Genomic DNA, 17,114 nt, shown 5'->3' on the forward strand with positions numbered 1-17,114 from the left:
TTCTCGGTGGTGGCAGATGACAGAACAAGGAGCAACGGTCTCAAGTTGCAGGGAGGGAGGTCTAGGTTGGACATTAGGAAAAAGTTTTTTACTAGGAGGGTGGTGAAGCACTGGAATGGGTTACCTAGGGAGGTGGTGGAATCTCCATCCTTAGAAGTTTTTAAGCTGCGGCTTGACAAAGCCCTGGTTGGGATGATATAGCAGAGGTTAGTCCTGCTTTGAGCAGGGGGTTGGACTAGATGACCTCCTGAGGTCCCTTCCAACTCTAATATTCTATGATTCTATGATTCTATGATTTGAATTTTGGGATGCTTATCTGAACTTCCTCTCCACCATTATTATACATTTCATTTCCTTGAGCACAAACTGCTCATTCCCGTGTGCAGCAGCAAGGAGAGTTGTTTCATTCACATTTTCAGTTACCCTAGAAATGGTAATCTGGTTCTGTTCCAGAGGGGTAGCCGTGTTAGTCTGTATACAGCAAAAACAACGAGAGTTCTGTGGCACTTTAAAGACTAACACATTTAATTTTTGTAGGCATATGCTTTCGTGAGACTCAGCTCACTTCGTCAGATGCAGAGGTAGAATGATACAGTAAACAGGAAACATAGATATACAAGTGCATAGAGAACAATGGGGGAGGTGGATGATAGCCGGGTACTTGAGGGCTAATGGCAGTCATTGAGTAGGAGGTGAGACTGGGTGAGCAAAGCAATTACCTCTTGTAATGAGAGAGCCATTCTAAATCTCTGTTTAAACCCAGTTTGAATGTGTCAAGTTTGCAGATCATTTCTAACTCAGCAGTTTCTCTTTGAAGTCTGTTTTTGGAGTTTTTTTGGAGAAGTAGGGCGACTTTCAGGTCAGTGACAGTGTGCCCTGGGAGATTAAAGTGTTCTCCCACTGGTTTATGGAGCTTATTATTTTTTATGTCTGATTTGTGTCCATTTATTCTTTTGCGTAGTGATAGTCCAGTTTGGCCAATGTACATGGCAGAGGGGCATTGCTGGCACATGATGGCATATATAACATTAGTGGACGTATTGGTGAATGAGTCCCTTATGGTGTGATTGATGTAGTTAGGACCAGTGATGTTGTCACTAGAGTCGATGTGTGGGCAGAGCTGACAATGGGGTTTGTTGCAGGGACAGGTTCCTGGGTTGGACTTTTTGTAGGGTATATGGTTGCTGGTGAGTATTTGCTTCAGGTTGGGGGGCTGTCTGTAAGCTAGGATGGGTCTGTCGCCCACTGCCTGAGCGAGAGGCGGACCATTTGCTAGGATAGGTTGTAGATCTTTAATTATTGTTGGAGAGATTTTACTTGGGGACTGTAGGTGATGACCAGTGTTTATTGTAGTGTCCAGGAAGTGGAACCTCAGCCTGGACCAGTCCACACAAGAAATCCACTTCCTGGACACTACAATAAAAATAAAGGACGGCCACATTAATACCACCCTATACCGAAAACCAACTGACCGCAATACGAATCCTCATGCCTCCAGCTTTCACCCTGGACACATTACACGATCCATTGTCTACAGCCAAGCCTTAAGATACAACCGGATTTGCTCCGATCCCTCAGTCAGAGACAAACACCTACAGGATCTCTATGAAACATTCCTAAAACTATAATACCCACCTGGAGAAGTAAAGAAAAATTGACAGAGCCAGACGGGTACCCAGAAGTCACTTACTACAGGACAGACCCAACAAAGAAAACAACAGAACCCCACAGACTCTAAATGCCCTTGACCTTTAGGAGAAATTCAGATCTGGATCTAAACCCAGATTCTGACTTTAAAATTCAGGATTATCTTTCACTTACTCGGTTTTCCCCCGTCTGAACAAGTGAACCCAGCTCTGACAGGTCACTTTCCTCAGAATCTCTCACCTGTTTGTTCTACAATTGTTGCAGCCAGTCTATGGGGAATCCGGGACGGAAGTTTCAGCCCTGCTCGTATCTGGTAATATCTAGAGAGAGGATTGGAAAAAAAAAAAAAAAAGTGCTGTTATACGGATGCCTACTCTATTCAACATGAGAAAACCATTTAGAACACGCAATGGACATTCACACTAGTGCAGAGAGCGAATATGCAGCTATAATATTAAGGCAGATTGGATTGCTAACTATTGTGGGCCTGATTCTCTTCTCATTCACATAAATTTTATGCATATTTAATTCCAGTGACTTTAAGGGAATTACTCCTGATTTACCCCATGTGAGAGGATTAAGCCCAATATCTGACTGACAAGAAGAGGTGTGACCAGAAAAGCTTGTTTCAAGAAAAGAAGAGTGGGTAAGTGTCCATGACGCAATGCAACACCATCAAACAGGATGCACTATAAAGTTAACACAAGTGAAAATGGGAAAAAACACATTCGTAAATTATCCTACTCCCTTACCATTCCCCCTCCTCCCCTGGTTAACAAGCTTCTATTTATATTATGATTATGATTAACAAGGCAACTCTATATGTATTTGCATTATCAGGTCTCAGTCTGCTAGCATTCTAATTATTTGCTATCAGTGGGCCAAATCCTGTGCTATACCTATCAGGACAGCATCTGGCCACAGAATGAGAGAGGACAGCCATGAAAATTTTGCCTGAGTGAGAGTTAAGTGCACTACAGGACTTTGTAGAAAATTTGCATATATATGCGCACAACCTCTGTATATAAACATATAGGAATATTCCCGAAACAAAAAAAATCTTCATTAGCCAGGAATAAGAAGACCATAGTCCAATTAACAGGGTCCTGCCCAGTAATTCAGGATACCTGGGTTCTGTTCACAATTGTCACTGCCCTGCCGTGTGGTCGTGGTGGAGTCATTTCACTTACGTATCTGTATTTCTTCTCCTATTGTTTGCCTGGTCTATTTACATTATAAATTATTTGGGGGCAGGTATGGTAGGACTGTCCAAACTATCAAAGACAACTAAGGGGAGATATGATAGGGCTATGAAGCATCTACCACTGGCCACTGTCAGAAGATAGGATACTAGGCTAGATGGACCACTGGTCTGTCCCAGTATGGCCATTCTTATGTTCTTCTGTCTGTTATAATATGGAGGTACAATGCCTAGTACAATGGGGCCCTGGGTTCACTTAGTGCCTCTAGACATAAATACAGATAATTACACGTTGAAAGGGTTTGTCAGTGGAGTCCAGCCAGCTAGCATCCGCAGGTAATACTTACACTCTTTACAAGACTACTACACTCTAGTGTCTCTCTGTGTGTTTTATTTATTTATTTATTTTGATGACTATCTGGAAATGAACAGTTCAGGAAGCCAGCCAACACCAAATTGACATGCAACTGCCATTACACACCCCAATTACAACTATCCACTCAACCTAAACTGCCCCTTTGTTCTATTCTGTGGTGGAATAGGTTGGTGGAAGTACTTTAGTGTATTTAGATAGTGTTCATTAAACCCTTTTAAAAGATTTTAAGGCCAGATCATACCCACACATGTTAAAACCTGCAGGAGGGGACTTTGTGGATCTCTATTGGAGTTCCTTCACCGAGATCCCCATGCAAAGAGTCGGGTTTGATCAAATCCTTCCCTGCAGAAAAGGGTTTTGCCCCAGCCGCCCAAACCTGGAAAATCCCTGAGGATCTGCATGGACCCTTGAGAACCTCCACACCATCACTGCCCCTGGCACCCCACTGGCTCCAGATGTAGGCAAGGCCTGCTTGTGAGAAGCCCATGCTTCATTTATTGGTCATTAGCTTCCGAATTCACATCCTACACCCCACACCCGTTTTGCTGATGCACGATTGGGAACAGAGTGCAAGGAGAACCAAAGGACCTGATTTCCTCTCCTTTACACTGGTTTTACATAGCTGTAGGACCACTGACTGTAATCGAGGTACTCCTGGTTTATCCTAGGGTATGTGAGGGGAGAACTGAGCTGAAGGTGTTTAACCATGGTGAACATGGAAAGTAACGTGTGCACTAACAGGCTTCTTGCACTATCAGCAAAATCCAAACTACCTTTCTAAATTAAAATATCACACTAGACACAGCTGATAGTTGCCACAAATTGGTAAGACTCTTTAGTACGCAAACATTAACTGATAACGTGTTTCATCATGAGTCCCTGTCATACTGGAATTAGAATGGACTGTAACTTTACTTTGCACAGTTGCACATGACAATACAAGGTGCAAAACAGCTATTCCTGCAACATACCAGGTCACAATCCACACTAATGGGGGGCTATGATACCTCTGTCCTGCAATCTTTGGTACCTTACAATGTCTTGCTGAAGCAACTCCCACCTGGGCTGCTTACAAAAATCCTTTCAGCAAGCAGGCCAGACCCTGAGCGTCTGTGAGTAACTGCAGCCTGCCAGTTACCCCCTGGCTTTCACCAGCCTTGACCCCAACATATCCCTAGTCCCGGATTTTCCTCCAGAAATGCATGTCCTGTACTGCCCAGCCCTCTGCTGGATAATATGAATATATTATGTCTGTTATTCTCTAAGGGAATAACATACCAGTTTATTATCTTTTAATAGAATTACCCAGACCCTTAATCTTAAACACCCTGGATTAGATAAAACAATGAAACAAGTTTATTAGCTACAAAGAAACAGATTCATAGTGAGCACAGGTAATGAGACGTAAAAGTCAGAAAGGGTTACAAGAAAAATAAAGATAAAACACTTACTAGTATCTACTTAAGAAACTATCTTAGTTGCAAAGCAAACTCTCACACAACGTTCTTCAGCAGACTACTAACCAAATTTCAGGTCAGAACCTCTTCTCCAGAGTCCAATGACTCTTTCCTTTTGTCTTCTCTGGTGTGGAGAATGAGGTGAGTAGGGAGAAAGGCAGGGATCCCTGGGGTGTTTGTCCCTCCGTTTTATAGTTTCAGTACTCCTCTTGAAGAACATGTCCAGTTGAGACCCAGGAGACAAAGATTCTATGTGGAAGGATGTTCCCTGCTGGTTTTTTCACTTATTTGAATTTCCTTTGTTTTCCCTTCCTGCTTCATGATTCTGTTTACTGCTTAGATGCAAATTAAGACAAAGCACACATTCCTTTGTTTATGACAGACCAATTTGCCAATTTCTGAATAGGCAGGGCTGTGGGGTTTGGAACGTGTTAATAACATCATATAGAGAAATCTTATAACTTCACATACAATGTTGCCACATTGTTGCTACATTTTATCAGGACAATACTGACCAGCAAATTATGAGTTTTCAAATGATACCTTACAAGGCATACCTCATAAAAAGATTATTACAATAGTATATAAGGTGTGAATACAGGAGTGTATTCCGTTACAGTTCTTTATCCCCCTAATACTGACATAAATAAACCAACTCATCTGATATTTCACAGGCATAATGGAGATTAAAAACTTTTCAGGGCAGGATCTGTCATTTACTGTGTGTTTGTACAGTGCTTAGCACAACAGTCCCTCAATCCTGATTGGGGCTTCTACAGGGACTACTGCAATACAAATAAATCATCCATATTATCTGAGAACTGAACGTTTCCAAAATGTTTGGGACAAATTGGAGAATGCATTCAGAAGCAAGGAAGGGTCAAAAAGGCATGGAAGTGCTTTTATTTTTTTTAAAGTCATCCACGCTTTGAGCTCATTATTGTTTGATCTGTTGGTTTTTGGGAGGACCAGTATCTTTGGCCTGTTCTGGAGAATTTAGCAAGTAATCGTATGGCATTTGTATTTGCCTCGTTGGGTTCTTCAGTACTCCACTTTTACACAGATTAGGAAGTGTGATCCCAAGCTTCCCAAAAATGCCCTTATGAACTCTGCAGGGTATCTCCTGATCTGCTGCTGCTTATACTATCCCGTTAGCAACCTGGGGTTGAGACACGCCTCGGAGAGGAAGAGACGCAATTCTAAAAGATTATTGGCCTCACTCTCAGAAGATGACTGGAGTGGGAACGGGGAGGTCGTCATGGGTGAAAGAAGGCTCTGGCCCAAGAGTTACTGAACTTTTCAGTACACCTGTCAGTCAGGTTCAGGACTGCTGAAATAAGAACCTGAAGGCTGTCAAGGTTTGCATGGCCTCAGTATGAACTTTCTGCACAGTTAGATTCAGTACTAAGCAATGCTATTATAAACTCTCCAAGTTTTTCTATGAGCACCATCAGCGTCCTCTTAATAAAAACAATACTGCTGAATGTATTAAACAGTAGATATTCAGAGCATCTAAGAAGCAATTTATCCAACTAAGTATTTATTTAATAGCAAGTACATTTTTCTATATTTATCACTACCAGCATTAAAGGGACTGACATTTAAATAGGGCAAAAATAACAGTAGATGGAGCTGGCTTTTTTTCTCTCAACACAGAAGAATTTATCATCCAGCAGGACACCATGTGAAATACAGTTGTGATCACACTGTCATCACCCTGACAGTATGCTACTATAGTGCTTTGACAGCAAGCCTTGTCTTTTGTCAATGACAGATTACTCAAGCATATTCTCTGAATGTGCAGAAGAATAGCAAACTGCAAGAGAATGCATCTGAGGCAAACAAAATGAATAATGAGGGCTTATACATAATCAGAATTTTAAATGAGAAGTGACAGGGCCATGGATCAACCTAAAAGGAATTTGGTTCAGGGGTCCATATAACTCCATCACTAGTGATAATTTGCTCTGCTTGAATTCTAGTTCATCGGATTAGTTAACAAGAACAGAATGCAATAGGTCTTCTGGTTGTAATGCAACAAACAGAATCCAAACCATCCATGAGCCCGATGAAAAACCCAAAGTCAATAGGATTCTCTCCATTTATTTCAACAGGCTCTGGATTATGCCCCTATATCCAACATACAGCATATATGTAGTACTGGCAAAAACAGAAAGAAGGTGTGTACAAGTCCTTTATTTTAAGTAAAGGTCTATACATTTGTAGATACGCTTGCAATTGTTTAAGAGTTCACTATATTATTTTATAATTGATTTTATTAAATTAAAACAAGTGGAAAGTGCCAGCCCGGCAACGTTGGAGATGGAGGTCCCCTAATCCTCCACAGTGAAATTTGTAGAAGCCAGTTCAGGGACTATGAACTAATTAAGTCCCATTAAAGTCCTTAAAGTAAGACTTAACCAATACTTAATTGGGGCATGGCCCTCATTCTGTCCCTCTGCAAATGGCTGAATTTCACCTCTACAAACAAGTAGAGTTTAGGCAATGTCAGTAGAAGCTTCCCACTGTTCCTCCCAGCTAACAGGGCTAATTTGTGCCCTAGAGAAACTATCAGCTGGGCTGATAATACTTTAGTCTCCATGCCTCAATTTGGGTGCAATTACATGCAGGCAAATTAATGGCACCTGCAATACCATCGATTTAGGTGCCTAGTTTGAAGTTCCAGCCATGTGGTTAGACAACCTGGTAGCCATTTCATGGACCCGCCATTTTAGGTCTGCACTGCACATCTCCATTTCTGAAGATGTTGCCCTCTGTGTACTGGAGAATGTAAATAAGGCTGGCCAAATATATAATCAGATTTTCTTTCTAAATTAAATAACTTCTTTTATGCTGCTTTTCCTGGTGAGAGTCGCGGCAGCAACATGGAGAGTAGGGAGGACCACACCTCCCCTTCCTCTACAACAGATTTCAGCTCTGCCCGGGGGATTCTCAGGCGTTCCCAGGACAGCTGGGAGATATAATCTCTCCAGCATGTCCTGGGTCAACCTTGGGGCCTCCTCCCTGTAGGACTTGCCCAGTAGAGTTCCAAAGGAAGCCTACCAGGGGTCATCTTTATCAGGTGCCCAAACCACCTCAGCTGACTCCTCTTGATCTGGAGAAGTAGCAGCTCTACTCCGAGGTTCTCCCAAATAGCCGTGCCCCTCACTTTATCTCGGAGAGTCAGCCTCGCCACTCTGCAGAGAAATGTCATTTCTGCCACTTGTATCTGCAATCTCATCCTTTTAGTCATTACCCAAAGTTCATTACTTTAAATAAGGACGGGGACATATATTGACCTGTAAACCGAGAGCTTCATCTGAAAACTCTGCTTTTGCTTCATCACCACAGATCGGTACAGTGCCCGCCTCACTACTGCTGCCACACCAATCTGCCACATGTTTTGATGTTTCACTAGTGTTAATGCACCAACAGTATCTTTGAAAGACCATTAGGATTTACCATACTACCTAGACACCATTGATTCATCAAATCTGATAACTTTCTTCTGGCATTATTCACTCACTAATGCTTCAAAAGAAAGTGGAATTCTCGCGTGACATATATGGCCAATTTAGCGGTACTGCATGAGAGTGGGATGGGGAGAGACAATTTTAAAAATCAGTATAAGAATACTTATTCTCGCTAACTAAGATGGACTGAAACAGAGAAAAGGCAAAGGAGAACCCAATAAACCATGATAGACGCCAGGTATTTAAAACACTTGAACTAGATTCATAGATTCCAAGGGCAGAAGAGACCACTGAGGTCATCAAATCTGACCTCCTGTATCACATAGGCCACAGAACTTCATCACGAGCAGCAAGGTTCAAAATGTAGTTCTGAGTTGGATGGTAAATTTTAATAAACAAGCATCAGAACAATACATACTTCAAACAAACTGACTGTACACTGACCACTATAATGCAATCCGGCGTTTCCATATCTCATTAAACACTTGTCATGTCTCATGTCAGCAGAACCTCTCCATTGTGTTATTGTCTTGTACTGAACTAAGGCTATGCATTATTCTATAAGAAAACAAAGCCAAAACTTGCGGGCAAAGGAAGAGCAGGAGAATTACTCCCTGAAAAGAGCACTCTGAGGGTCTCCAAATGACTCCATAAAACAACTCCCCATGTGAGTCATCAGAGAACAGAATCTTCAGTATCAAAGAGCAGATTTCCATCACTTGAATTAAAGGGCAAACTTCATTAGCTGGCAACAGTATATTACATTCCATGTGGACCAGCCCCTAGAGGAGAACACGATACACACTGCAAGTGTATGACATAGATAGTTTCCAGCTATGTTTTTCATGGACGGATGTTATTTTTAAGCCAAAAGAGACCATTGTGATCAGCTAGTCTAACCTCCCTCATAACACTGACCATTGAGTGTCACCCAGTGATTTCTGCAACTAGCCCAAAATTTTGTGGCTGAGTATGGCATATCTTTCAGAAGGACATCCAGTCTTGAATCTTAAAAAACAAAACAATACAAAAAAAAAAACCAAAACACCACTTTAAATACAAGCTAAACAAAATGAAAATCAAGGAAGCAGCACCATCAGTATTATTTAAAGCAGAGGATGGAAGAATGGATAAATAATCTTCCATACTAGAGATGCCCAGATTATTACTTTTTCCAGCAGCCATTCATGTACTCATAATTAATACGTTTAGACTAAATGAAGTTCAAGGGACTCTGGTTTTCTTGGTGCTTTTTGAAAGATTTAAGATTTGAAGTAAAATTTGAAGTGAGCTGAAATGTTCATAAGAACAATGTCAAACGAGCACATCCTAGTGACTATGCTAGATGTAGAAATGCTTCAGAGAACTACATTGTGCAAGTGTTATTTTTATTACAGAACTGCCTTGAGGCCAGAACCCAGAGGGAGGCCTCCTTGTGCACGGTGCTGTACAAACTAATGGTAAGAGACATTCCCCGCCCCAGAGAGTCTGCAATTTAAATATACCAAGACAGACAAAGGAGGACATATTCCCATTTTACAGACGAGGAATAGAGAGATTTGCAACCTGCCCATGGTCACACAAAGTCTGTGGCAGTCATGCACTGAAACTAAGTCTTCGCATTGCTAGTTCAGTGCCTTAACCATAAAACCAAGCCAAAGAAATTAGCAAAGAGCCAGTTGTGCATAAAGTAGATTTGCATTAGCCATTTATCGCCGTTTAAAAAAAAAAAACTGACAAGGTTCCACTTCAGACTATTCCACATATGGCTTTTCTTCTATGCACCACAGCTGCAGTGCCAAATAACTATAGTGGATGAGCTAAGCACGACCACCTGTGCTGGAATCCAGGCTTGCTATCATTAATCACTCTGTTTCCAATACTTTCTTACCAGATTTTTTCTGAAGACTCCTGCATAATTCTTGGCAGTCCTGCTTCTGCATTTTAATTTTGAGACACCCTGTCAGGGCCTAATCCTGCAATCTCAAGGAGGTACTCAGTACCTTCTACTTCCAATGAAATCCACGGGATTTGAAGGGATTCATCAGTATCTTGCCAGAAGTGCTCAGCACCTCACAGGAACAGACATTGTAGAGATGTGCATTGGGCCCAGGATTTAGGGCTCAGTCCCGTAAAGAGCTGAGCACTCTGGACCTGATACAGCAAAGCTTGAAGTAGTTTTAAGCAAGTGAAAAGTCATGTACTTAAGTGCTTTGCTGGATCACAGCCAGTGCTTGCCACTTCACAGGATTGAGCCCTTAGTGCATTTGAGACTAGGTTTTAATTTGGATGCGGATAAACCTCAACTGTGATCAGTTTTATTCCTCCACTTCCTTACAGCTTTTCATCAAATCATCTCTTTCCCACAGGAGCCTGCAATTCTAGATGCTATAACTTGCCCCCTCTCCCCCAGCCCTTTAATCTCCTGCAGCTCTCTGACAATTACACCAACAGGTTCTCTTTACATCTCCTTTCATGCTCACCTCAGGAGACCTTGCCCTTTTCTGCCCACCAAGATAGCAATGCCTGCATGTCTACTTTGAAAGCAATTTGACCTTCACTTCCCCTTCAGGCTACTTAGCACAGCAGGAGGTGAAAAGTGGGGGGGAGAAGCTGGACAGCAGAGTAAAGCTGGGAAAAGAGAGGCTACTTCAGGCAAAACGGAATTAGGTAAGAATTAGGCACAGTTGCTTAGGTCTCAGGGGAAGTGAGAACCTTGGCAATATGGCCTAATTTAGTGTAACAGTCGAGCAATAAGGTTTAAGATCTAGTCTTACATTATATGGACACCTGTAGAGTCATAAATTTTAAGGCCAGAAGGGACCACTGTGATCATTTAGTCAGATCTCCTGCAAAACACGGACCAAAGACAAGCTTAGTAACCCTTATCTGCCTCATAGCTCTGGGTACAAGCTAGCACAAAAGCAAAGCACCCTTTAATAAATGTGTAAGGAGTTGAGAGACAGCTGGAGGTAGGTCATTTCTCTGTCCTTATGCAAACTTTTATACTGCAGTTTTTTTTGCGATAATGATTTGCTTCCTTCAAAAGGTGTATAGATCGAGCTGAAGAGATAATGAATATAGTGGCTCACTCGATTGCCACAGTGTTTCTGTAATGTTTGTGTGCTAAAAACAATAAAGGATTATTTTTAAAATGTCAGTTCTGGCACTCCCATTCTTATCTCTGATTGCAGGGTTAGGTCCTAACTGAGTAAGGAAAAGACGCTATTTAGATAGGTACCTGAGACCTTGGTTCAGCTTGTAAAAACCTTGTGACATCTCCCTCAGTTCTGAAAGCCTCAAATCTAGTCACAACAACAACATTGTCTAAGTGAAAACTGGAACTTCCATTTTGCAAGAAATTCTGATATTTCAACATTTTTTGCCCCAAATAAGGACAAAATGATGAAATATTGAAGCTTTTTTGCAGAACAAAAAGTCCCACCCCCCAAAAAACAATTCTGAAGTGGTACAATGTTTCATTCCAGCATTTTCAATCAAAAAGAAATGTTTCATTATTCCTTAATCACAATACTTCATTTGAGTTTCGTAGAATCAGAGGATTGTAGGACTGGAAGGGATCATGAGAGGTCTCTTCTCGTCCAGTCCCCTGCATTCATGGCAGGATTCAGTATTATCTAAACCATCCCTGACAGGTGTTTGTCTAACCTGCTCTTAAAAATCTCCAATGGCAGAGTTTCCACAATTTATCTAGGGAATTTATTCCAGTGCTTAACCACCCTGACAGTTAGGAAGTTTTTCCTAATCTCCAACCTAAAGCCTCCTTGCTGCAATTTAATCTGATTGCTTCTTATCCTGTCCTCAGAGGTTAAGGAGAACAATTTTTCTCCCTTCTCCTTATACCAACCTTTTATGTACTTGAAAATTGTTCTCATGTCCCTCTTCAGTTGTTCTCTTCTCCAGACTAAACAAACCCATTTTTTTGCAATCTTCCCTCACAGGTCATGGTTTCTAGACCTTTAATCAGTTTTGTTGCTCTTCTCTGGACTGTCTCCAATTTGTCCTCATCTTTCCTAAAATGTGGCACTCAGAATTGGACCCAATACTCCAGATGAGGCCTAATTAGTGCAGAGTAGAGCAGAAGAATTACTTCTCATGTCTTGCTTACACTACTCCTGCTAATACATCCCAGAACGATGTTTGCATTTTTGCAACATCGTTACACTGTTGACTCCTATTTAGCCTGTGATCCACTATGATCCTCAGATCCCTTTCTGCAGTACTCCTTCCTAGGCGCTCATTTCCCATTTTGTATGTGTGCAACTGATTCGTCCTTCCTAAGTGGAGTATTTTGCATTAGTCCTTATTGAATTCAAACCATTTCTCCAGCTTTCCAGATCATTTTGAATTTTAATCCTATCCTCCAAAGCACTTGCAACCCCTCCTAGCTTGGTATTTATAAGTGTATTTTGTATGCCATTATCTAAATCACTGATGAGGATATTGAACAGAACCAGACCCAGAACTGATCTCTGGGGGACTCCATTCAATATGCTCTTCCAGCTGGACTGTGAACCACTGATAACTACTCTCTGGGAATAGTTTTCCAACCAGTTATGCACCCATCTTATAATAGCCCCATAAAAGTTGTATTTTCCTAGTTCATTTATGAGAAGGTCATGCAAGACAGTATCAAAAACTTTACTAAAGTCAAGATATATCACTTCTACTGGTTGGCCCCTATTCACAAGGCTTGTTACCTTGTAAAAGAAAGCTATTAGGTTGGTCTGACATGATTTGTTCTTGACCAATCCATGCTGATGGTTACTTATCACCTTATTATCTTCTAGGTGTTTGCAAGTTTGTTGAACTCATCAGGCATACACAAAAGGGAGCGCTATGATCTTACATTGGTCACTCGAATTTTCATAGTGGAAGAATTTGTGGACACTCCCCCACTGTGCTCCCTAGAGGTGGTAATTTCTACACACTCCCTACTCTTGCTGGCTGGGGTTACTGGGGAATAAGTCTGTCTCTGCTCTGCATTGCAGGCAGGTGCTATAAGTTTATGCTTTAATGAGCTCTAAAACATTTATTGCCTAAATAAAAAATGGTTCGAAGTATGAGGAATACGTGATTACTGAAAATGAGTATCAGTTTCTTGTTTTACTCCATGTTACGCCGGTCCTTGGACACTGTATTGTAAAGAAGCAGAAAAGCTTAAACCACGTAGCTCACTATTATTAGGCTGTTGAATCAAGTTATTCAGCCATGTTCATCTATGTTTGGGCTTTTATAGTTTGAGCTGTTTCATACAGATCCGTGAGCCTCTCTCTGCTCTATATTTAAGGTGTTCATAGTATCTTATAAAGAATCCTGTGCCATCAGAACAGAATCTGAGTGTGAAGTGTGTCACAAACTGACCCGAACTATTTTGTTCTGAGTCAGCTCAACATTGAAAAACTTCGTCTGGTGCCACGTTTCCTCATGAGAGCTGTAGTGTGGGCAGCAGATACCCCTTATGAGCCAGGCCACAGGTCCCATGATGCACCACATGCTCAGCCAGATGGAAGACTGTGTTACACTATGGGAGATGTAATCCAGCCAGAGAGCCTGGCCCACTGGAGACAACAGGTACCTGAGATTCCCAGAACAAAAACTCCCAGGAGGCAATGCAGCGCCATACGGAAACTTTAACGTTGAATTAACTTGAAACAAAACATTGTGTCAGTTTAATAAACCAAAATAATTTGATTTGGATCAAAATGACCTGAAATCAAATATTTTGTTTCAGTTCTACCAATGGAAAAAAAATCAAAAGATTTAGGCAAAAATTGAAAATTTTCCAGCAGAGAATTTTGATTTTGTGAAAGCTGCATTTTGCAGCCAAAAAATCATTCTGATGGAAAGTTCCTGACCTGCTGCAGTGGTTACTAGGCCAGAACTGTTCTCTCACGATCTTTGGGCAAAAATAAACCCTGTTGTAGCTATAAATGTACAAAGCCATTTCATTTATTGCTCCACATCTCCCTGTTCCCCACCTGTACCACGTATGAAAAATCAGTGCCTTCAGAAGATCCGCCTGCCTTTCTTCTGTGTTCTTCCAATTCTCACTCTCATTTTCTCTCAAGTTCTCTTTCCTTCTATAACTCTCAGGAACATCTCCATTTGCACCCCCACGTCTCTACGCACACACAAATCTAGTTAGAAACTGCTGAATTTCATCCAAATGCACCTATTTTTTCCTCACTGGATTGTTGGCAGCTCTGGAGAGTTTGTATCCCCATCGAGGAGGATGAAAACACTCTGTTCTAAAAGTACATTCAGTGCTGGCAAAGATGCTCAAGTGACAACCTGGGAGATTGAAGTCCTCTGTTTACCGCAGAATGGATGCAGTCCTGGGACCTGCACTGCAAGTTTCCCCAACTCTCCCTTCAAGCAATATGAATCAGCTCAGATTTACAGGAACCCCTTTCTAGGAGATTTAATTCAATCTCTACTGTGAAGGCTTCAACAACAGAGCCAGTTGTAATGTCTGTGTAAACCCATTGTTACTCTGTGTTATATGTTTCCTATCAGTGCCCTATCCACAGAGAATATGGTTCTGTTACAGCCCCGGCTACAGGGCTGGTCTCGTTAGTTCAAGCTGTAGAGGTTCATGTGTATCGCTTTCCAGGTCCCTTCTTCAATCCCCTGTGTGTCAGCCAAGATAAGCATCTATCACTTCTGTTTGATGCTTACCAATAAGGCTGAGACCGCCACCTTATTTGACATATCCTTCACATATGCCAGATAAGAGTTCAACTTTGCTAACGTGGAAATGATTGAAAACCACTGACCTAGAACTGACAAGACTCTGTATCCCATTAAACAACCTCCTTCATCATCCAGTCCTGCCCCCCAAGGCAGAGATTTTAAATCTCTAGTGAGCTGATATGACAGGCCCCTGGCAGCCACTAGGAATGACACCCAACAATTGACTCAAGGGGAGTAGTGCCTCTCTGTCTGTATTTCTCTCATCACAGCAGTTAATTGAGTGAGCATTAATGGTCATTGAGCTCACTGCGGCAAATCCCAAACGCCACTCTCAAAAGTCCCAGAGAAATCCTCGCTTAGCCTCTCTTGCCCGCTTTCCCCTGCTGCACCTGCCTCCTGGAAATAGATAATAAAATCCCAGGATTCCCTGCTGAGTGCTCTTGGACATCCATAGAACTGTGAGTCCCCAGGAAATGAAGCGTGGCACCATCCCGGCTGATAAAGGGGGAGACAGCGTATAATGAAAAAGACAAAGAGCCTGCTCACATTTTGCAGAATCACAAGCCATGTGGATTTTAAGCCACCAAACCTTCATTGTGCTAATTCAAACGGCTCACATCTCATTCTCTCCATTCTACTCCCTCCCCTACTAGCAGGAGACCTGCCTCTCTACCTGCTCCCTTCCCCTCACAACGTATGAGACCCCTCTACTTAGACGACTTAGCCATGCCCCATTCACCACCCCCCTTCACACTGGGCACTCCGGTGCACACCTACCCCCTTTGCAGTGGTCTGGTGCTTCCCTTCTACTCAGCCCCCAAACTTCATACCATTATTACAAAATGAAGTTTATTTACAGTAGTGTCTAGGGACCATTGTGCTAGGCACTGTACAAACACACATTAGTACAGGATCCCTGCCCTGAAGAGCTTACAGTCTAAATGACCAGCATGAAGCATGGTTCTGTGCTATAGCTAGCAGGGACAAGATTCCCTCTGCTATGCTCTGGCCCTGAGAGAGGTTGGGCACCACAAGTAGAGGAGATTTTAAGTACGCAAAGCAGACAAGGGTGGGGGGGGGGGGGGTGTTTTAGCGGCTGGGACTCACCACTGGAAAGAATCCTTATCCAACTGCATCTCACAGTGACCAGAATCCCTCCCTTTTGATGGAAACGCATCCTATGGTGGAACTGGCCAGTCATGAAGGAACACTTCCGAATTACCCCATGTCCAAAGAGGCATCTGGTCCTCCCTTCCTGAGAGAGAGTCAGAGCCTTAGCAGTTTCCTCCAACTCTCTTTGTACTTGTAATGTACACTCAGGGAACCGAAACAATACTTCATGACCAATCACAACTACACAGCACAGCTCGAATTTCAAATCTGTAGCATCAACTGCCAACAGTGTACGATTTGTAATCAATTCAGAAAGTAAAAAAAATGTTAAAAGATTCAAACAATGACAACCTGAGGAAATTCAGTCCGATAATGGACATTTCATGAGGGGAAAATTAAGTTGAACCAATCAAGTAAATTATCTGAGGGAAATTACTATCTATAATAGGTACTTATAGGGCCTCCATTACCATGGGATCTGAATGCCTCATGGTCTTTTAATGTATTTATCCTTGCAACAACCCTTTGGGGTAGGGAAGTATTATTCCAAGGTTACTTACCGCAAACATATTGCCAAGTTTTAAATGTGTATAGATGTGGAGTCCAAGCTTAAACAGAACTAAGTTAATTTTTAATCATGTGAGGTTAGCCAAATCATTTGAAAAACCATTCTTCACTTGAATTAAATTCCCAACTATGTTCCAAATGTTGAATGCTTCATTATTGTATCCATTATTAATAATGGAAGTCTGATTTATCCTTGACATTCCTTAAATCATTTACCTATGTTTCCTTATCCACCCACTGACTACCCTTACTCCCATAAGTCGCGCGCACACGCACATACACTTTCCTCCTGTGATGGGGTATTCATCCGACCCCAGCGCTGAATGGGTTAAGGTGGCAGGAGAGGCCAGTTAGCTTTCCATCTACTGCTGCCTCTGGCAAAGGGACAATGATACTAATTGAGAATGGAGCTCACCTGTGGAGGAACAGGTGGGATTTCTATCAGTATGTCTACACAGCAAAGAAAAACCCATGGCTGGTCTGTGCCAGCCAAGTCGGGCTTATGGGGTTGTTTCATTGCTGTGTAGACGTCTGGACTCAGCCTGAGCAATAGGACCCTGCAG

At 42.1% G+C, this 17,114-nt stretch overlaps 1 protein-coding gene across 1 annotated transcript in view; it reads right to left on the reverse strand.

The window, feature by feature from the left end:
* Window positions 1-17,114, reverse strand: part of FAM135B (family with sequence similarity 135 member B) — a 248,784-nt gene that overhangs the window by 164,595 nt on the left and 67,075 nt on the right. Inside the window, exon 3 of the mRNA XM_067531743.1 lies at window positions 1,888-1,967. Coding sequence (XP_067387844.1) covers window positions 1,888-1,967 — 80 coding nt within the window. The remainder of the gene's footprint in view (window positions 1-1,887; window positions 1,968-17,114) is intronic.

The sequence above is a fragment of the Emydura macquarii genome, unplaced genomic scaffold (genome assembly GCF_026122565.2).
Source record: "Emydura macquarii macquarii isolate MOO-44397 ecotype Brisbane River unplaced genomic scaffold, CSIRO-AGI_Emac_v2 contig_369, whole genome shotgun sequence".
Lineage (NCBI taxonomy): Eukaryota > Metazoa > Chordata > Testudines > Chelidae > Emydura > Emydura macquarii.